Genomic DNA, 21,582 nt, shown 5'->3' with positions numbered 1-21,582 from the left:
GGTTTGGATATTTGCTGGGTGGATATTGTGGGGTTTATAACACAAGATCCTTTTTCCTTTCGGTCTGCAATGACCTCCCAGGGTCACCCCACTAAAGCGTTTGCCTCCTCCTACTAATTCCCCATTGCAGAGCATCTCTAGGGAATCCACTTCCCAGATCCACCAGGACCTGGTGCTTGCTCAGCCTCCAGTGGAGATGAGTGCCCCTCAGCATCAGGAAGTCCTCGTCTGGTGCAGGGTCTGGATCAGCCCCAGGTGCCTGCGTGGCATCCGTAGCCGAGCCCCGGCACAACCCCCCCGGTTCCCGCTGCCGTCAGCACACCCGCGCTCCTCACAGTCCTGGTCACACTGGGACACAGACACGTTACAACCCCCCTGCCAAACCCCAGCATCCACAGGCATCAGCCACAGGACGGAGATTTCCACCTCGCACGTGCATTTTAAGCCGCCTGACGATCACTGCTCCAGTGAGGAACCCCAACTCCAGCCCCCACCAGCCCCTGCCTGGGTTTTGTCATTTAACTGTTCCATCTAATTAGTGGGAGTTTTGTGCCTGGCAACTCCGCTCCTGGCTCTGAGCCCATTATTTCGATCCTCCTCTGCTTGTAATTGGTCTGGGTAACTCATTTGGGGTGTGCAGGTGGGTTTCGAAAGAGGCCGCTTAAAAAAAATAAATCAAAAAATGGAAAATTAATTGTTGGGGTCTAGGCTGCAGACTGCAACCGTACGGTGTAGGAAGAACAAACTGGACCCATCCCCGGGTCAGCAGCTCTGGGCGCGCTGTGTCCTGCATCCCGTGTGTCCCGTGATGCCGAAACAACCCACAACATCTGAATATCAATATCGGGGTTTGAGGGTCAGCGCTTTCCTCGCCCTCTCCCGGCGAAGCCCAGGGCAGAAGGCAGGAGCACACAGCGCTCCGTCAGCGTGCCCTGCGCGTCACTGCACAGATGGGCTCTAGGAAAAAAGGCAGTCTTTAATAAAATATTCTGCTCTCTACTTACCAAAGTAACACCCGAATATATGGGTAATTCCCTCAAGACCTTCCCCCGCCTGCCCGGCACAAACTTGTTCTTGGTGCCACGGGGGGACGTGTAATTTCTCTGCCTATTTTTCCCCCTTCAGCATGGGGAGGGGAACAGAGGATGGGGCGCAGAAGGGTCTGCAACACGTGGGGAAGGGACACCCCCTCCGCTGTCCTTCTGCAGCGCTTCTGACACGTCTGCTCCTCACGTCGCGCTCCGTCAGGAGGAAAATGGGCTGCTTGGTTATGCGTTTAGAGATTATCTGATTAGATCGAGCACCGAACGTTTATGCCTTACTGTTTTGAATGAGGACTTGGTAAACTTGTGGTTTGCAGAAGGAGACTGGAGACTAATTTACCTTTATTGACCTTTGCCAGATTAGATTCCTAGTGGTACAAGCGATAGACAAGTGCAGCTGATTTATAACACGCAAGGCTTCGGATCTTGATTTGCACCTAAATGAAAGAGTACTTCAAAATGACAAACATCCCTGAGGACTAAATACTGCCTCCGAGCTGAACTTACCAGACATGCCTAACACACACTCATCACTGCAAAGCTGTGTCTGCACAGGACACGCACGCACAGCTCAGAGTCCCACGCCACGAAATTGCTGATAAATCACAACCTTTTTCTAGTATCTTTTTTTTTTTTTATTTTCCTATTAAGTTCCAGGAGCATCCCTGCTGCTTTGAATCCCTTTGGTACTATAAAACACCTAAAAATAAAAAAGAAGTAAAGAAAAAGCATAAAAGTTCATCAAAGTTTCCGGTCCTTGCAGTGCGGGAAGGAAGGCGGGAGGATGCAGGAAAGGTGAGAAAGATAAGGAAGGCACGGATACCTGGTGGATCAAGTATTTTCTCTGTAGTCCCTGTGACCAGCTTACAAGGATGTATTAAAAACCAATCTGTCCACAGATTTGGGGCTATGGTGGGTACACAGGGACTTTAGTTCTAGCACCACTAAAAAGCACCTTCAAAGAGCAACAAAAGCAGACGACCTGTTCAGTAGAGCTGGGTACATAGTCCTGGTTTAGTCGCAGAGCACCTGGGAGCAATAAACACAAACAGCACTTTGCATTCATCCGTGTGTCAAATACTGCACATCGTGTTCTCCCGTACTAATTGACAGAAACCAGCAGCTCCCCTCCACTAATGAGAGCGCCCATTACATCTAATTATCTGAGGTTCTGTTCCAGGTCCTGTTACGTTTACACTCAAAATACATCTTCCAGCAAAGAGCCTTTTTGGGGGGAGGGGAGGGGGAAGGAGGAGGAATATAAATCAAATTAATCCCCCAAAGGGGCGGAAAGTTGGAGAACGCGGGTCACGCCGAGGAAAATGTTTCTGAGCACCGGGCATGTAACGGTAGGTCGCTCGCAGGGTCACGTCACCGAGGATGCGCCACTCGTTACTCAATGACTGGCAAAGCACAGCGGCTGCTCTCGGCGTTGCTGTGTCTGGCATCCCGTCCCGAAGCGCCCAAACAGCCGGGAGACTTCCCCGAGCCTTGGGTTCACCTCCTCGCTGCTGGCAGGGACGGCGAGCCCAGCCCAAGCGGCGCTTGCCAGGGCCCTGAGGTTCCTCTTGCTCTTTCCGTTGGCACGAGAAGATGGCTGGGAGTTGTTTTGGGTTTCATATTTATCTTTTTTTTTTATTATTTTTTTTTTTTTCAGATTTCTTGATGCTTCCTGGCACCACAGTGCATTTGAGAAAGGTTTTGCCTCTTAGCGAGTTGTTTGGGTTGGGTGCCCACGGGACACTTTCAGGCGAGGGGCGGTGGATGACGGCAGCATTGCGTGGGAAGAGGAGAAGAGCACAACAGTGGCACTAAAAGCAGCTTCAATCACTCTCCGTTTCCTGGGGACCGAGGAAGAAAGCGGCATCTCGACTGGCTGCTGGTCTGTCACCATCGTCGAGGGCAGAGCCCATCCCCGGAGGCGAATGGTCCGGGGGCTGAGGGGCTCACGGGCAGTCAGTGCGGGGGGTTCAACACAAGCAGAAGTACAGTCGTCGTGGGACGGGGAGCGGTACAGGAGGCGTGAGAGGAGGCAGAGCATCGCGGGGGCTGGTGGCTGCTGTTTCTGAGCCCTGTAGGAGTGGGTTGGACTGGTTGGCGGAGAGCAGGAGTGCAGGTCACAAGGTACCTGAAAGGGCACAGGAAAGAAGAAAAACTCTATGGGAGGCAGCCGGAGGCAGAGAGCGCTGTTTGTACAGTGCCTGGCAGGTCTGGGGCACGCGTGACTGCAGCACAAAACCACCAACAGCCCTTTAAAACTCCAGAAATACTTTTCAGGGACTCCGTGAACCCCTAGAGTGCTCTTCAGGCATCTGCAAATGGCGATAAGGAAAAGCCAACTCGTGTGCCACGCTGCAATTTATGCCAAATTTCTAAAGGGGAATCACTGCTCAACTGGAAAATCCGTAAGGACTGACACACCAAATCAGATTGGAAAACAGTGAAGCCAGTCTACAGGCTTCCCCTTCTGCCTTCTGCTGAGATTCCCTGCGCAGACCAGCCTTTGCTTGCCCTCCCCTGTCATCTAACTTCCAGAGGATGCTCCTTCTAGTACAGACTGCCCGGCAGAGCAACGCTTCTGCATAACTCTTCTGCTCCTGTCCCCGCAGTCATCATTTGCAACACGTAAAAACCATTAAACACCTCCTCCGGACTGGCAGGTGCCAGCGAGTCGGTCATCCTCTCTTTCAAGGCTGCAGGGTTCTCCATGGAAAGCGGGCTAAGGAAGCTCACTCTGTTCTCTCCGTGGCCCTAAACATGGGGGACGGGAGGTCTGGCAGCGTTCTGCCAGCACCCTGCCACAGCTGAGCAGCAGCAGGAGCCCCCAGGCTGGCAGGTGACTTCAAACATGCTCTTGGACATCCTCACTCCCTTGTGCGGAGCTGAGCAAACAGAGGACTGGTGCTTTCGGGAGAGAGGTGCACAGTGACTCAGTTGTTGAGGGGGAAATCGCTGTCAATATGTAGGCAAATGATGGATTGCTCCATCTGCCTAGATGTCCTTGTTACCCTGAGGAGGAACCAGTCCATCCACTCCACCACTGCGTTCTGTGATATCTCTCCCCACAAAGGTCCTTTGGAGGCTGTTGGATTTGGGGTTGGGATATTAAGTGTTGCTAGAAGAAACCTAGCCAGAGTCCCAGGAGAATAGGCCTGAGAGACCTCACCCAGGCCACCTTGTCCATCCTATACTTATGTCTTTCCCCATCTTTGCCTAACCAGTTCTTAAAAGACCTCCAGGAATGGATACGCCACAACATCCCCAGACAACCCATTCCAGTGAGTCACTAATCATTACTGGCAGGAACGAGTGTCTAACCTGCTGCATTTAAACCTATTACCTCTTGTCCCATTCATCACCAGATTGCTCCATTCCTTTCTGCAACAGTCTCTTCTGTATGTGAAGACTGCCCGGGTGCCCCACCGCATGCTCAGCAGCACCACATCGATCCATCTCTTGGACCCCAGCCCAGAACAACCACACTGACCTTATAGGAACAGGCAACACGGTCATCTTTTTCTCCATTTGTCTCCAGTCTTCTTCCCCTGTCCGTGTGTGCTGGTGTTCCTGTGGTGCCACCTCAGCTGGCTCTCTAGTGCATTCACCTGGTGGGGACCAGAAAGCAGCAGCTCTAAGAGGAGTCTGCACCATTGCACAGGTAATCTTTAACCTGTCCCATATCCAAGCAGAAAGCGCCAGCACGTTACCTTCACTGAGGCTCAAACTTGGGTTTTACCCTCCAGTTGTAGAGGTCTGAGCCCACAGAGCTCAGCTTCACCTCTTCTCTCCCTACTCTACCTCTTCTCTACCTGCCGCTAGTTCCCTCCGCCCAAATGGTCGTTCTTGGCTCCGCAGGGCACAGAAGCTGCAGAGGCCGCCCGTAGCAAATAGCTAAATCCTGCTCCTGGGGTGACTCCACGCAAGACAAAGGTCAAGGCACAAAGTTTTACCTGTTTCCGTAGGGAAGCAACTGTCTTCTCCAGTTCAACCACAAGGGACTCGAGATTCTCTCTGGAGGAAGGGCTTGGAGAAGGCGCCTCATTTCTGGGGTCAAGGATAAAAAGTGAAAGGGGTTATGCAAACATCAGCTTCCCGGATGAATCTTCTGCCTTCTCAATATCAGCCTCCAAGTAAGGATCAAAGAGAAGGGCCCGACTCCCGGATTCACCTGCCAAGAGATGCCAACTAAAGCCACTCAGCCCAGATATTTAAATATCAGAGTCGGGCGCTGCACTAAAGTGTCGGAGGACTCTGACCGAGTTCAGCATCTATCTACTGAAACACTCCTGACCTCCAGACCTCTGCAGAACACCAATTTCAAAGGCCTGAATGGACTGAGTTATTAAAAACTTTTCTTATGCTTCATCAAATAGATGTAAAAGAAGTGGTGATACTACACCTGGGGAAGGCAGGCTTATGCTTGGCAGGGTTTTCTTCTGGGTAGCTGAAGCCAGGAGACCTCTTGCTTCGGAACCGCTGAGAAAGAGCCCTGAATTGCCCACGTGTCTGGCAGTCTTGGGAAGGAAGGGAAAATCTGCAGCGATCGTTCGTGTTTAAAGCAGAACCATGTGGATTGAAGGCAGCCCAAGGCAGCGCTGTCCTCCTTCACCACCCACCCTTGACACGTCTCTTATGCCGGAGGGGAGGAGGCAACACAGGTGTGTAACAGGGCATGCATCGTGCATGGATTCCCCTGTCCCAGCCGAACATCAGTAGCCAGAATACAGCACAAAGGGATGATGGTAGGACCAGTGGTTTCATGGCAGAGTTTTAGACCAAATGAACCTGTAAGTGGCATGGGGTGGGGATCACCATGCCTATGTCCTGTTTCACCCTCTGCCCCCTAAGCATGAGCTATTGGCTGCTGCCAGAGACAGAAGCCCTCAACTAGATAGACTTTTGGCCAGAGTCAATGAAGCTAACAGGCTTCCCAGAGAGGCGGTCGATGCTCCATGCCTGTCGGCGTTTAAGAGGTGTTTGGACAACACCCTTAAAAATTTGCTTTAATTTTTGGTCAGCCCTGAAGTGGTCAGAGAGTTGGACTCCTGTGTGCATCCCTTTGCTGACACACGGTTCTCATGGTGTACCATGAAACCAGCTCCTGGCATTTCCTACAAGCTGACGGCATGTGACAAATGCCACCCAGAGCCATCCCCACGTCAGTCGGTGAGAGAGCAGCCTCCTTCCTTACCCTCACAACAGTCTTGCCACAAACGGAGGTCCACCGCGGGAATCTCTTCGCAGCCGACCATGCCCTGCGGGTACGATGCCATTTGGAAGACATCTCTCTGGAGCTGCTGGATGTGGTCGCTGTTGTCACAGATGACACGAGCAAGGGACGTCTGTCTGATCTGAGTCAGCTGTGCCGGCGTGAAGACTCCGGGATTCTCATACCAAAACCTGCAGCGGGTTGTAATCACAGCATGACTCAGGAGCAGGAGAGGAGGATGGGGAGTGAGGCTGGGAGAGGGAGAAGAGTTCCCCTACATCCGTGTGGCAGCACCCACACCCCTTCGAAAGGAGCTTTTGTCCTGGTGTCAGGCAGCTGTGAACACAGACTGCCCTTTTCTGAACCCATGAATCCCCACAAGCTGCTGGCTGGAGCCACAGGGTGCCACCAGCAGCAGGTACAGCCCCTGGCCGGGGAATCCCACGGCTCAGACAGCTCTGCTGGAGCAGGTTGGGACACGGGTGAACAATGGTTCTGCCCTAAATGCATCACCAGGCAAAGACGTGTGTTATTCACACAAGCAGCAAATAGGAATTAGAAGAAGGTCCTGTGGACATTTTCTAGCCTTTTCAGGAGACATTGGGCACATCCTCAGTGTCCTGCAGTGAAATGTGAATCATTATATCAGAAAAGGACACATTGACAGTAACTGTCCTTTCGCTAACGCCCTGGACGGAGGAGACCCTTCCTCGTATTGTAACACAAGAAATAATAAAAAATTACAGGCTCTTTTCTTCCCAAACAGAATACTAAAGACTTTGGGTCGAGTCCAATGATAATACCTGTCTCCATCCCTCAGCCTTCTGAACTGCGTCGTTAACAGGCACATCAGTGTTGGTCCAACTCTGGTACCAGGGACAAGATCCTCCACCATCAGTGCTGGAAACAGGTCGATATTTTTGGTAGTTCCATATAAACTGCAGGACAAAAGGTATTTAAAAAGAAGTTAAAAGACTATCAAAGAGTGGAGATAAAATAAATCTGATCACATCATAGGAATTTGTATGCAAGGAACTCATCTGGACCGTATTTATTATGGTCTTATCTAAAAGACAATGGGATAAAGGCCTGCCTTGGAAAGAGGCAGCCAGTGCAGATAAAATGCAGTTTAATCTCACTGGAAAACAGCTCCAAGGCTCAATCTGCTCCCAAACTACACCACAGCAGTGCCTGATGACATTCCACTCAGAACCAGACCTATCACTGGGAGAGACCTCATTTGTCTTACCCTGTTCTTAAACCACAGCTATTACCCTATCTGAACATCTGTGGGCAGCAATATCTGGGAAGGTTATTTGATGGGTGTCCTGCGAGGAGCAGAAACTTTTCACTGACTGATCTCCAGTGATTTTGATGCTTCCAAGTCCAGGCTACAGTACCTCCTGAGCTTTTCCCTGATCTCCAAGTTCTTTATCTCATTTCTGAGGTCCTCAAACTCCTGTGCAGATGAGAGGTTGCAGAAGACCCTGAAGTCGTTGTAAGGTGGGATGCCATGGTCTCGCCCTCTCTGGATGTTGATAGCAGCCAAGTCCAGCGAGACAGAGTGTGCCATGGAGAAGAGTTTCTCTGTTAGCTCCATGTTGAGGAGTTCGGAGGGAACCCGCATTTTCCCAGGAACCCCAAACAGCCCGCGGAGGAGGGGGTCAATTCCGCCCTCCTGTGTGATCCTGAAAGGGGAGAAGAAGGCCTTGTGCAGGGGGATGTGGCCTTGGCGGATGGGCTGGAAGGTTTCGTTCAGCCGGTACAGGATGGGGTTGATCAAGGTGTGCCCGAAGCGGAAGGCAGCAGTGGCAAAGGCGTTGAGAATCCCCGCATTGACGTTGGGGTTGTAGCCTTTGTACTCACCCAGCATCTTCATCCCAGCTTCCCCAAGGACCTTGGGGAGCCACTGGGCATAGGTGATATGCTGCATCTGGGCACCCACAATCTTCCGTGCCTCGTGATACAGGAGGTCTCCATCCCAGTGGGGATTGAGGGCTGACAGCTCCGTGGCAATGCGGTTGTGCTCCCTGAACCAAAGCGTGTGCATGGCCGTGAGACCCAGCTGCTCGTTGGCACGGTGGTCTCCTGCCAGGAAGCACGGCACGGGGCTCTCATTCTCATCTCTCATGCACTCAGTGGGTGGCCCTACAGCAAAGGGAAGGAGATGCTTGCCCGAGCTAGGCACAACTTGCCCTTGCTTCAGCAGCCCATTTTGGCTGCTCAGATCCCGCAGCTCCCGTGATTCCTGCTCTGTGCTGCCGTAAACATTGGAGGCGTCAATGTAAGACGTCAAGTGGTTGATCTGTTCCCTGGCATAGACGGAGTTCATCAGCAGGGACGTCATCCCGCTGCCGCACACAGGGCTCGAGCGGACGAAGAACATGCAGCGCCCGTTCCTTACGCGGGGGTCATTGGCAGGGACCATGACAGAGAAGCATGGCGGGTCGTTGCTGCACACCTCGCTGCAGGGCGCTCCGTCTGAGAAGCGGGACATGCTAATGGCTGCCACCGTCTGGTCCATGTCGTGGTCCAGAAACTGGCCCCACTGCATGAGCATGTGCGTGAACTGGTCGTCGGGGGTGATGGTCTCAGTCCCGACCATGGCTGTGGAGACAAGGCGGGGTAGAGGAAGGGGCAGGTCCCTGGCATCTTCTGCCAAGGAAAACCCGCGGGGGAGGTTAAATCCGTTCTGGTAGGCGGGTTTGAGGAGCCTTTGGAAGGCTGTGAGAGATGCACCCCACATCGGGTGCTGGAGGTTGTTGCAAGACCCATCGTGGGTCCTGTACTTCTTGTGGAAGCAGATATCCGAGCAGTTCGGCGTGCGGCGGTGGGCAGAGCAGCCCGACAGGTTGGCAATCATGTTCAGGTAGTGAGGGGACACCAAGTCATTGTACCGATAGCCTGCCGAGGAAAAGGCAAAGCACCAGGTCAGGCCACGGCCACTGTAGCCATCCGGTTCCCACCATCCCGTGTGAAACCTGCTGCTGGGATTGTCAGGGTGGGCATGGGAAAGCACCAGGTCTCTGATGGTGGTGCTGCTATGGAATTTATGGAATAAATGAAGCACCACTTCATACCAGGCCCACAGAGAAGAAAAGAAGGGGAAAAGAGTTTAGTATAAACTACACAGAGGTGGAAACTAGAAATGTTGTGACCGGCAGACCAAACTGTGGGGGTGGTCCTGGGTTTACTTTATGTCTCTCTGGGTTATTACTGCCACCTCGAGTACCACAGGACATCCAAACCCTACGTGACGAGCAGCAGGGAAACTGTGGGTGACTGCCAGGGCGCTACGCCATGCGAAAGCGCTGAATAATGCTGCGCTGTGCGGATGCTGACAGGGCAACGAGGAGGAGAGGGTGGTAGTCCGACCAGCCCGGACAAGACCTGCAGCCTGGAGAGAGACTCCTCGCAGCCTGGAAGACATCCAGGCAGGCAAAAATATTTACGGGCTCCAAACGTACATGCCTGCTACATGCTGACTCACACGTATAGGTAGAAGCATGCAGTGTATGGGAATGTCTGTTGTATATCAAGGAAGTCTCAGCTAGGAAGCTTTGGAGTCCAGCTGCTGGATGCTTGGACATCACTAGGTATTTTTGGTGTTGCGTTGCTTTCTTGCTTGCTATCCTGCCTCGGTAAAAGCAAGCTGAGTGGCTGGAAACCCTCTGAGTTTGTAGCTAAGAGGTCAAGGCAGTAGAAAGTCAGAGGAGAAAGCCAGGAGTGATATCCCCCTTCCCCTGTTACAGCACCCAAACACTCCAGAGTTTTCGGTATTATTCTCATTGCCGCGTGGAGTGCAAGAAAAGTCTCTGACCACGATGCTGATGAACTGAACCTGAGATCCACAAAGGTACTCCTTTGTGAGTTAGATGGCCAAATATTTTTAAAGATTAGGGCTTTCATAGCCAGTCAAGAAGTCTTTAGCAAAATGGGGAACTGAACCACTTTCCTGAGTGCCGGGTAACCTCAAGACCAGCCCTCAGCCTGATATGAAACACAGGAGGTGGAGGAGAGCATGGGAACCCAGACGACACATTTCCTGACGTACCCAAAATTGCACTTTTTAAACTTTCTGGATGTTTACGCATTGTTGTTTTAACTTAATCCTATGCACAAAGTCGAGAAGGGAAATAAAACCTCTCCTACCTGTGACATTCACATCCACGATCAGACCCTGTTGCACGTGTTCCTGAATCAGCTGCAAGGTCCTTTCAAAGATCTCACCTGCCCTGGCTGTTTCAAGGGTGTAGGGGTCCCGGGGGTAACGGAAGAGAGCCAGCAAGTCGTTGGGCGTCTTGGGGCGTCTGTTTCAAGGAGTTAGAAGTGATGCAGGAACATTAAAATAAATCGACTCTGTTCAGAGCAATGAGACTCTGCAGGCAGCAAGAGTCAGGCTCTAAGCCCGGTCTGGTGCTTGACCCCCAAAACCAGTGCATAAGACCAATGCAGCTTGCCTGCATACTGCCGACGATTAAAGAAAGGATATTTTTCCCCAGGAAAACACACATATTTAATTTCCTGAGGAGCTCTGCTTTCTTCAGCTATAGTAATTTATTTTTCACTTTTCAACAGTTTAGACCCAGAGGTTTTAGGCTTAATACAAACTGTCTACCTGTGCAATAAAAACACATACTGGGGTGGAAGAGGAGGGAATTGCCATTCACTCAGGAAGTGTTTTTCATTGAGGAAATGGTTAGAATTATTATATTATTTCTGTTCACCCTACACAAAGTCAGTTGCATTTATAAAATGACAACGCTGATTATTTTCTTTTCCGCGCGCTGTCTCTGGAGCCAACTCCAGCTGACAAAATGTATGTTGCAGACAGAAGTGACATAAAAGGTGATATTTGTGTATCAGATTTTTCCAGAATCCCAAATGCCTGTTATGAAGCTCTGTCACATCCTCACATCTACGTGGTGCAGCTTCAACCTCCAATACCCAAAACAATACCGTCGCTTTCATTTGCGGATTGTCAACGATAAAATGAGATTTGAGAGAGCTTCATTCATTGTCTTTTTTATCTCTCTTCTGCTTCAAGTATCAGATCATAATGTTTCACGCACTTACTTGCTAAACAGCTCAGTGCGTGTTGAATTGATGGCGTGGTCCACGCTGCTGATGGCTTCCCGTATCGACGTGGCTACAAACGTGTCGCCGCTCCGACCAACGTCCGTGGCTTTCCAAAGCAGAAAGAAAGAGCAAAAAGCTATAAATTTACTTTGCTATTGACTTGTCTTCCAAACTGAAGAAAATCTGCGTACCAGTACAAGCCACGTACCAGGAACTCCACTGCAGGTCAAACTCTGTTTCCATTTGCAACATGAACACCAATAATATATATATTTTTTTTAAATAGATATTCTGAAGCAGAAATTAACTGCCTGAAAAAGAAAGTGACTTTTTCAGGAGATGGCTATGGATTACGTATTCAGAGTCTGCTCCTGTACAGCTTTGCAAATAAATGCCTGGTTTGGTTGGTGGTTAAACTGGCAAAACAAAATGTAAAAATCACAGTGGGCTAACCCAAAATAATGTATTTACTTCCCACAAAAGAAACTTCTACATTTCCTGACATTCATTTCAATATGTTTCTCATACATTAATTTTCCATTTGTGAAACACTTCTAATTCCGTTCAATTTTAGCATTAACGCGAGATACATAATTTTAAAACAAAAAAGAAAGCTGTTGTTTGAATATCTTCAGAAGTACACACATGAATTCTTAAAAATTACTATAGAATGCATTTTTTAAGCCAGGGTCTTTGTCACAGCTGAAGAAACCGGCTCCCATTTGGCTACCGGCGTTTGCAATAGCCAGCTGGAAAATGAGGTACCAATTGAGAATAAATCACAGAAATTACCTTAGGAATAATTTCAAACAACAAAGAAATTTCAATTTTTCTCAGCTCCTTGCATACAGTCCCTGTATAGAAAATGATACTAAATTCACTTAATAAGCTCCTCGCTATTCACGCTGGTTATTCCTGCGTGCTTCAGGAATAGCCCTCCACTTAAATTTTTAACCTTATTGCTTGCCTTTGATTTTTTTCCCTTGTCAGTTCTTCCTCACCCTCTGAGAAGGACAATTTCCGCTCCTGACCTCTGGTTTGACTAGCAGAGGAGCGCTGCTCCTCTTTATTCATTACAGCTCCCCTGATGCACCGAGCAGTAGCTTCAAAACGGGCGACTTATTTCCCATCCCCGAGGGACCGAGCGAACGTTTAAAACCCCGTATTTGCCGCGACAATGTTGTTCTCCATCTCCCTCCCCCGGCCTGCGAGGTTACGGTCAGACGGTGACTTGTGAGCGTGTTGGTACATCTTAATAAGTTTCTCCCTCCCAGCAGAGGCAGTAACTACAGGCACACCGACAGCTCGGCTTGCGGGATGTGGTTTAGGACAACACCTTTGGCTTTGGCAGGGCACAACCGCAGCTCAGCTGAGAAAACAGCGAGGAGGAGCTGGGAGGTCCATGGGCTCAGACAACGGAGCAACCCTGCCTGATGGCGCCCGCGAGGGACCTGTCTGCAAAGAAGCTAAAGAAATAACGGAGTTATCCGCTCAAAGCGTAGGCATCGAGACAGCATAGCCCTTCCTGAGCAAGAGAAGACTCAGGAGGACCACGGAAGATACCCTACCCGTGATGGTGAGCTGCATAGCGCTGGAGGTGAAGCCAAAGGGGTTTCTTGCTATGCACTCGTATCTGCCCTGGTCAGCCACGCCGAGGTCTTGAATGGAAAGGGTCCCGTCTTGGCTTATGTGGAACTTGCCACTCTCTGTGATCTGGATACCCTCCTGTTGCACCATCAAAAGACAGACAACGTGTCAGGGTATAGAAAGCTTCCCACCGTCCCGGCCTTCAGCCCGTCCAGCAAACCCACAGACAGATGCGATGAACTAACGTGGCCACCAGATGTTAGCATTGCTCTTCCAGAGAAACCAGAAAGCCATCCAAAGACATCTGCTCCTGCCTGAACCCACATGCGAGGAGGTCCTCGCTCGGGTCCTTCACCCTGGTCCACCTCCAGGCGCTCACTGCAGGGCACAGACACCCCACGGGTTTCTCCACGCTTCTTACAGACAGGTTGGATGGAGCAAGTGCTGTGCCCTGATGTTGTCACAGAAGTTTCGTGAGACATAAGAAAATCTAAATGTCTTCAGTTTAGGGACAAATGATGGATTTTTGTTGGCCTAGAACTGCAAATGTCAGCTTTTGCTGGCTCTGGGAAGCATCGCTGATCAAAATGCTGCGAGCAGCAGCACGCTCTACCCCTACCTTGCAACCTGGCTGGCGGGTGGCAGAAGTGGCTTCAGGTTTTACTTTTTTACTCTCCCGTTTCTTAACATCTTTCTGCCGCCCTGCCCCAATCTAAAGTTTACTGTGCTGCCCTCCCAGGCTCTTTTCTTCTGCTCCCAACATTGGCTGGAGCTCAAGGCAACCTGCAAGGTCACCTCCCACCAGACTTCTGCAGGGTAACGGAGGCTCGAGCATTTTTGCTCTAATTTGCCCTAATTTGTTCCACGCCTGACTGTGCTCCTAGGCAAGGCAGGTCCCAGTGAAGCTTGCAGGTGGTGTACTATGGCACAGCAGGAAAAAGCCTGAAGAGCTTCATCTAATGAATTCTTGAAAAGAGCAGCCAGGCTGCAGCGTGACTGTGAGGGATCGTGGCTTTGCCCTGTCAGAGCTGGAGTCAACCAGCGTCATCCAGTTCCACCAGTGGGGAATCCTGGAAATAGGGACCAACTACTCAGAAAAAAAAACATTTTCATTTTTTTCCAGGAATAGTCAATCAAGCATTTCTAACATCCTGGAAGGTCACTGGCTTCAAGTTGCTCGTTTGGAAGAAAGAACAAGAGCAAAGAGGAACGTGCACTGCAAGGCTTCGAGCCTGGGAAAGAGCAACATTCTTTCAGACCATTCAAAAAAACATTCCAGTGGAAATGTTGGTCCTGAAATTTTCATCAAATACAATTTCTTCCATGGGTATTGCACAAACGGATTTAACTAATTGAGCTGGGAGAGGCGTTTAATGCCCCCCCAAAGGAGCCACCCTGCTTCCCGGTGACGGCCGAGTACATGACACCATCTCTTACTTTGACCCAGGTGATGGTGGGCCGCGGGTCTCCTTGGGCAGCGCAGGTAATCGCAACGTCCTGGCCTGTCTCTGCCACCAGGTCTTGGGGGGGGTGAAGGAACACGGGTATCACTGTGCGACACAGGGGGAAAAAGACACAAGTGCAAGAAGTGCGCCAAGGGAAAGAGAGAAATCCACGTGCAAAACACCTCAGCCCGGGGAAAGCAGAGCTGCTGGGGCTCTTCCAAGGGGCGTCACTTTACCCGTGCTCTCGTTCTCTTTACCAAGTCCTCTGTAATTTACGTTCATTATTTTCTGCTCCTGTGTGTCTCTTCTTGGGGCAATTACATAGGAATGCGTTGGGTTCTCTGTCATTTCAAATCTTTAATGCAAAGGCTTTCTAGGGAAGACGCTCTAGCTGAAGCGAGGACCGTGAATTCATTCAGGAATTATCGGACGAGGCCCTCTGGCAAGTGTCAGTCAGGTTCAATGAAATAATTATATCGATCTTGCTGGCCCTAAACTATTCTGTGAATTCTGCGCTTAAAGCATCACGGATTTCATGTTTCTAGATAGTTTCCTTCCCTCCAGTTCACCACTAGTAAAATTCTGCCGTGTTTGTGAAACAGCAGGGACGTTTGCTTGTTTAGAACAATTATTTATAAAAGAAAACTAAAAAGCGTTCCTGCATGACTTGTATTTTACAGAGGTTTGATTTTAGAATACCTAAATTTAGGTTGAACCTGTGACCCCGTAGCTAATGTTTAAGACAAATGTATCTGGAGCCAGAGGAAATCTTCCTGAGAAGGAAACATTTTGATTTGCAGAATATTTCCTTTAAAAAAAAATGTTACAATTCATCCTGTAGGAAAGCCAAAATTTAAAAATAGCAAAAAAAAAAGATTACTAAGAATTCAATACTTTTTTTTTTGTAAATTCTCTGACAAAATCCTTTGTTTCCTTTCCTTTACCAAAATGGTTTTCTTCATAACAGCTCCCAAATACATTAAAGGGCCCCATTTTTCACTCAAACTGGCCACATATCAGAGCTCATCTGATGGGCTTTAAAGGCCATTTCTGATCACATAAACCTGCCCAAGTGCTTATTCGTGCAGATGCCAACCGATACCATCCCATTCCCTGGCCGTACCAGATGAGTTTCATTCCAATGGTAATACTTTTTCCAGACTCCCAGCTAAATTTCCAAGGAAAACCGAAGCAGCTTCTTCCAATTTACAAATCTTGGCACTCTGGAAACCTTTTTAAAGTTTACCACCAATTGATGGAGCTCTGACATCTGCTCCCAGGGAAAAGCAAAATCCCATCCCGTAGGGACCAGGGCAATTCCCTGCCTTGTCAGACAGTGTGTTATTTAGCATAACGTTAAATTAATGACGCACATTTGCCAGCCCTTATTTCCCACAGCCCCACCAGTTTACCTCGTGGTGTCACCGACAGCTGTACCGGGAGGGTCCTCACTCCGATGGCACTGATGGCATGGCATTCGTACTGGCCTTGGTCATGCAAAGCAACCCTCATCACCCGCAGGGTCCCTGTGGAGAGGATGCTGTGCCTCCGGTCATTCGGCAGTGGCCCACCTGGTCAAACAAGCAGTGCAATTTGTTAATTGTCTGCGAGGTTTCTCTTCCCGTCACTGGAGGTATCCGCGACAGATCAAAATTTCATTTCCTTCCCAACAAGACATCAGCCACTCTGGAATGTCATCTTCATCTTGCTAAGTGAGGAACAGGACAGATGCTGCTCTTCCCACACCCAGGATCACGACGGAGTTGTCCTATCTAAGCAACTGGAAGGAGCTGGTACCCTTTTTCTTTCCCCATAAGCCTTTGCTTAGAGCAAACTGCAGATTTACTGACACCTGATGGATAGCAAATCTGTGTTCAATTATCCAAACTGGATGTTTAATCAAATAAATGGAAACGTCTAGCATTGTCTTTTTTAATTTGGCATTTTGATTTTCTTTGGTTTGGGAACTGCGTTGTTTCAATATTTCCTCTATTTAAGGAGAGAAGTTCAACATTAAAATGCTTTACCAAACCCAAATAAAATTATTAGAACTTCTCAGTTTAGTGACTTTTTTTTTTAATACTCCATTTTCCCTCCAAATAAGGGCTCTATTTATTCATCCCAAATACCAAAAGGAATCTGGATCCTCCCCACACTGTCAAAAGTGGCTTTAAGAATGAGAGATGCTCCATTGCTTCTCCTCCTCTTGTCTTGCTCTTAGCATGTCTTCTGTGAAAGCACTGCAAAGCCTGGTTGCTCTTTGGATTGCTGAGTGACTGAGCAAACCTGGTTACAAAGCAGTTATTAACTTCAATCCTTATAGCTGTGCTCCTTTCCACATCTCTAAGAGATACCTTCCAAAATCTGGGCAGTGGGGGAAAACAGGTTAAAGGAGATGGAGAACATACTGGTGGAAGAGAATTTCAGCTGGTCCTTCTTAACTCCGCGTCAGGGCTATTGCTGTGGAAGCTGGAAAACAATAGCCATGAATTCTCCACAGCACTAAACCATTAATTATGGCTTGTGAAGCATAAGGAAAAGTTGGAGGGCCTCTGGGCCAAGCGTTATTGGCTTCTCTCCCAGAAAGTGTTGGATGGGATCAGTTCAGTGGAGCCAGCGTTAACAATCATCCGAGACTTTAAAAGTTCACCACCACCTGTTGGCCCAAAGTGGCTTTTCCTAAGCTAAAAGAAACCTCAGAGCTGTGTCAGCAGTGAACAGTGCTCTCCTGCAATGCGCTCCCCAAGAGGAGCAAATTAACGACCATGACGGAGAGCTGGTACATGGTGATACTCACCAACTTGGAGCGTCCAGACCTGCCTTTTCAAAGGAGGGAGGAAGCCACCATAGGAGGCAGCTTGAGGCTTTCCATGGGCTTCACGCTGATGAAAAACAGCACACTCCTTCCTTCTGACATGATTACTTACCGTGTCAAAGACCTAAGAGGCTCCTTCCTCAGTGCTTAACATCATCCTTGGTGATCTACAACATACCTCCTAGTGTGACTAGGTCTGTGCTGATCACCATCTGTCCTGTGTCGCCACTGCAAGTCATCGCCCCGGACCAGCAGCTCAGCTGTTCTCGCCCACACCCCGTGGATGGTAGCACAGAAGAGAAAGAAACCCCAAGTCAGGTGAGGCAGTACCTGCCCTTGTCCAGGCAATCACGGGTGGAGGGTGACCCTCAGCAGAGCAGGGGAAGTCCACACTTTGTCCCTCAGTTACTGTCTGATCAGCGGGGATGAGGAGAAACCTGGGAGAATCTGGAGGGGAAAGCAGCGACTGAGCAGCAGAAAAAACTCAGGCAACAAGCTCGGGTTAATTCTCGGTTCATGGGAGCAGAACCAGTCACAGAGCTTAAATACACCAGCCCTGAGGGGGCCCTTCATCCCAGCAATGCCGTCAGCCTGCGACTCCTCACCTTGCACTATGATCCTTGCTGTCGCCTGGATGGATCCCTCAGTGTTGCTGGCGTTGCAGTGGTACTGTCCCTGGTCCGAGAAGGTGACGTTCTGAATGAAGAGTCCTCCGGAGCTGGTGATAGCGAAACGGGAATCCTGCGGTAAAGGAGAGCCTGTGCCAAGGGTCCAGCTGATGCGAGGGTGGGGGTGCCCAGAGACCCCGCACTCCAAGGTGACGCTTTCTCCAATCAGTACTTCGGTGTTCTGCGGCTGGATCACAAAAGTGGGCTTGGCTGGAAGGAAACGAGTGCTTCAGACACCAGAAGCCCTGCTGCCTCCTCAGTTATGGGCAGAAATTGCTTGGACTCCTCATGCAGCCTGGCTAGCAGCCACCTGCCTCTTCCCTGTCCTCCACATCCTCCATGTGAGCAATTCCCCCAGTGGTACTTCTTCCTACCACCTCCCCGAGCCTGTCACAGAATCCCAGACGGGTCAGGGCTGGCAGGGCCCTCTGGCGCTCCCCCAGTGCCACCCCCCGCCAGAGCAGGGGCACCTCCAGCAGTGGCACAGGACACGTCCAGGCGGGTTTGGAATGGCTCCAGAGGGGGAGACTCCCCCCCTCTCTGGGCAGCTGTGCCAGTGCTCTGCCGCCCGCACGGGAGAGAAGTCCCTCCTCAGGTTGAGATGGAACTGCCCATGGTCTCGTTTGTGCCCGTTCCCTCTTGTCCTGTCACTGGGCACCGCTGAAGACAGACTGTTCCCATCCCCCAGCACCCGCCCTTTGAGTATTTATAAGTGTTGATAAGATCCCCCCTCGGTCTTCTCCTCTTCAGACTAACAAGACCACTGTGATTCTGTGATTCTGTAACTCTGCGAATCTGGTTATGATCACTGGTGCTGGAGCATCCCCACCCCCGTGTCCCCTTCACCCTTGATACCTCTGTGCTGCAGGATTCATCCCAGCCTCCAAACTCCCTCCCCAGCCCCAAATTACCTTCAATCTCTAACCCCTCAGTTTCCCACTCCCGTGAAGGAACCCCCTAAAGCTCAGACCACGCCACACTGTTAGCAGCTCTCCTCCCAACCCGAGCTGGGCTTCAAGGGGTGCACGAGGCTCAATTACATGGGGTGCCAAAATAGCGCAGAACCACTTCTTGTGTCTTGACCTCCCCAGCTATGTTCTTGGCCATGCATTGGTAGACGCCTTTGTCCGACTCCTTGGTATTCTGGATCATCAAGGTACCATCTTGCAACAGGTTCAGGCGATTGTCATCTTTCATGTCAATCTCATTACTGAAAAACAGCCACAACCAGGCAAAGGATGAAAGGAGGAAAGACTGGTGGTCCTCCCTCGAGCTGCTGGGGGAGTGGTGGGGCTCTGCATGCATTGCGGTGACTTGGTGTTCCTTGGAGCTATTCTGAGACTTCATGAAATTTATAGCAAGAGTTATGATTTACAGCGCTGAACTCCAGCTCCAGCTCTGATTTACTCCCCGGGTGAGCTACTTTTCCTCTCACCACTGATTACATACGACATTTACAGCCCATGAGGAGAGCATACTGTTCCCATGCCATAGCATCATTGCTATTGTCAGGGCATCTAGGCCCAGAAAGCTCGTTCTCATTATTTACTAAGTGCAAATATAATAATGAATTAATATTGTTATTGTGTGCAGTTGTTTCTATTCAAACAGGCTCAAAGGCCTCGGGGGGGGCAAAAAGCTCTGAGTAAGTCACCATGGGACCCCAACACAGCTTGGACGCCAACCCAACCCGAGAGCTGTGAAACATCTTCCTTCTTTCTACAATGACCTGCGACTCCTGGATCCCAGCCCGTAGCAGAAGGTCCCACTGCTGCATCCCATTTGTCCCAGCACGAAGGAATCTTGGAAGGCTGCAGATGATTGAAAAGGGAGAAGAGACCTCTCTCCCCCTAGGACAAAGGCTGAATCCACTATGCAAACTAATACGCTTGCTGGGCATTTATTTAATTCCCCTGATGTCTCCTCACTCTAGTCATATCTCGTTTGTGGAACATTTATTATCATTACCCCTCTTCCAATGCTATTTTTGGGAGCCTGCCAGCGTTTCCCTAACAAAACCTTCCTTCCAGGGGACTTCACTCAGCCATAAACTTTTGCTCTGTGCTGAAACTCTGCCTGGTGGGGAGTTAGCCGAAGAAGCATACATTGATCATTTTTATTAATAACCGAGCCCTATTCAGGCTCCCACGGACAAGAAGCTCGTAAAGCAGCAAAGTCACTTCACTTCCACAGTGGGCAACTGCTTGAGCACAGGATATTTTATTGTGTAGCGTTTCCCAGAAACAATTTAGCATCTAGCATAGCCATATATTTTTTCGGTGTTGCTGCATAGAATGATAATCTATACACTGCTTTGCAAGGTCTGTCTTTCAGTGGAGCACAGTGATTTTTCCCTTTAAAAAAAAAAAAAAAAAGCCATTCTCCCAGCCTGCTAGCCCTTCAGTGGGAAAAACCAAGAGACTAGAAGTATTTCAGCAGTTAATAAATGGCAAGCATGGCGGCTTAGAGCAACACAAAATACTAATTTTATTATTTTTTTTTTTCTGAGCAAAAGACAATTGCTTTCAGCCTGCAGAGTATGTTTATGGGAGAGTTATAAGCTCTCGGAATCCATTACAAATGCAGATGAAACATTTCAAATGCAGATGAAAACACCACTTGGATTACGTGGTCACCAGAGAATGCTATTAAAAGGAAGGTAAATACAACCCATGGAATATCCATTTCTTTTTTTCTTTTTTTTTTATATTGCATGAAACAGCTTTTTTAACTACAGGCAGTCACTGAAGAGCTCGGTGCTTGAAAACCTTTGCTACCCCAGGGATCATTGTGCGCGACTTACTTGTTGTGCAGCCAAATAATCGCGGGCTTTGGGTTGCCTTCTGCCCTGCAGGTGAAATAAACTGTGTTTCCCAAGAGGACGTCGACATCGTGGGGTTCTGAGGTTATGCGAGGCCTCTCTGCAAAAGACCATTTTAACACAACCCAGTCCGGAGCAGCACAAAACCCTTCACAGCCCAACGGGAGGGCAGACACCAGCAGAGCCCTCGGCACAACCGCGTCCACTCAGAGCCACCCCAAGACTTCTCCCCAACATCGGCAAAAATGCCATCGGGGAGGGAGCAGCGTCGTTCATCTGAACACGCTAAAAGCCCTGGAGAATTGAAGAGGCTGTTCCTGTTGCCAGTGGATCGGGCAGTGGATCAGCTCCCCGCACAGCCCCAGGCAGCACTGGGAAAAACCAGACCTGGCTGTTCACTACAGCCGCCCCAAGAGTTGGTCCCCGGCTCCCTCAAAATAAGCGAAGAAGTCAGCGGCACCCTCGCTTGGGTTGTTTTTCTGCCCCAGACAGCCTGCTGCTCTCTGCAACTGCCTGCTCCATCTGAACACAGCGCCAGCCCTCTGCAAACCTTCCCTTTCGACAGGATATCATTCATTATGTCCCTAATTCATCAGCCGATCCCTATCCAGCCAAGCCTTCCACTACCCGCTTTGCTTTACGACCTACTCAAGCGCTAAGCAAGTCAAACATTGAAAGGATGTGCTAAAATAGGAAGTAATTCATGTACGTGATCTGGAGCGCTTGATCTTGATTCAGCAGAATACTGACCTGTCTAACATCTGTCCCTTCACCGGGAATCCAGGAAAACCAGCTGCATTATTCAGAAGGTTAAGTGAGAACCTGCCACCTTCTCCAGTGGAAGGTCTCCTTAGACTGCAAGTTAATGGTTTGGCAACTTGTCCCCAATGGCAACACCAGTGCGGGACCAAACCC

The 21,582-nt window shown here is 49.7% G+C and overlaps 1 protein-coding gene across 1 annotated transcript in view; it reads right to left on the bottom strand.

Moving 5' to 3' along the window:
• Nucleotides 1-1,521: 1,521 nt before the first annotated feature.
• Nucleotides 1,522-21,582, bottom strand: part of LOC309678177 (peroxidasin homolog) — a gene marked incomplete at its 5' end in the record, with an annotated part of 49,786 nt that continues 29,725 nt past the window's right edge. Inside the window, 16 exons of the mRNA XM_082491139.1 lie at nucleotides 1,522-3,171; nucleotides 4,531-4,648; nucleotides 4,994-5,087; nucleotides 5,443-5,557; nucleotides 6,235-6,443; nucleotides 7,056-7,190; nucleotides 7,653-9,156; nucleotides 10,405-10,562; nucleotides 11,329-11,437; nucleotides 12,900-13,056; nucleotides 14,356-14,468; nucleotides 15,776-15,934; nucleotides 17,509-17,625; nucleotides 17,784-18,056; nucleotides 18,887-19,056; nucleotides 20,650-20,767. Coding sequence (XP_082347265.1) covers nucleotides 4,553-4,648; nucleotides 4,994-5,087; nucleotides 5,443-5,557; nucleotides 6,235-6,443; nucleotides 7,056-7,190; nucleotides 7,653-9,156; nucleotides 10,405-10,562; nucleotides 11,329-11,437; nucleotides 12,900-13,056; nucleotides 14,356-14,468; nucleotides 15,776-15,934; nucleotides 17,509-17,625; nucleotides 17,784-18,056; nucleotides 18,887-19,056; nucleotides 20,650-20,767 — 3,527 coding nt within the window. The 3' untranslated portion in view covers nucleotides 1,522-3,171; nucleotides 4,531-4,552. The remainder of the gene's footprint in view (nucleotides 3,172-4,530; nucleotides 4,649-4,993; nucleotides 5,088-5,442; nucleotides 5,558-6,234; nucleotides 6,444-7,055; nucleotides 7,191-7,652; nucleotides 9,157-10,404; nucleotides 10,563-11,328; nucleotides 11,438-12,899; nucleotides 13,057-14,355; nucleotides 14,469-15,775; nucleotides 15,935-17,508; nucleotides 17,626-17,783; nucleotides 18,057-18,886; nucleotides 19,057-20,649; nucleotides 20,768-21,582) is intronic.

The sequence above is a fragment of the Vanellus vanellus genome, assembly GCF_965231255.1.
Source record: "Vanellus vanellus genome assembly, chromosome: 15".
Classification (NCBI taxonomy): Eukaryota; Metazoa; Chordata; class Aves; order Charadriiformes; family Charadriidae; genus Vanellus; species Vanellus vanellus.
Note: the sequence above shows the minus strand (reverse complement) of the source record. Positions and strands in the feature narration are given on the sequence as shown.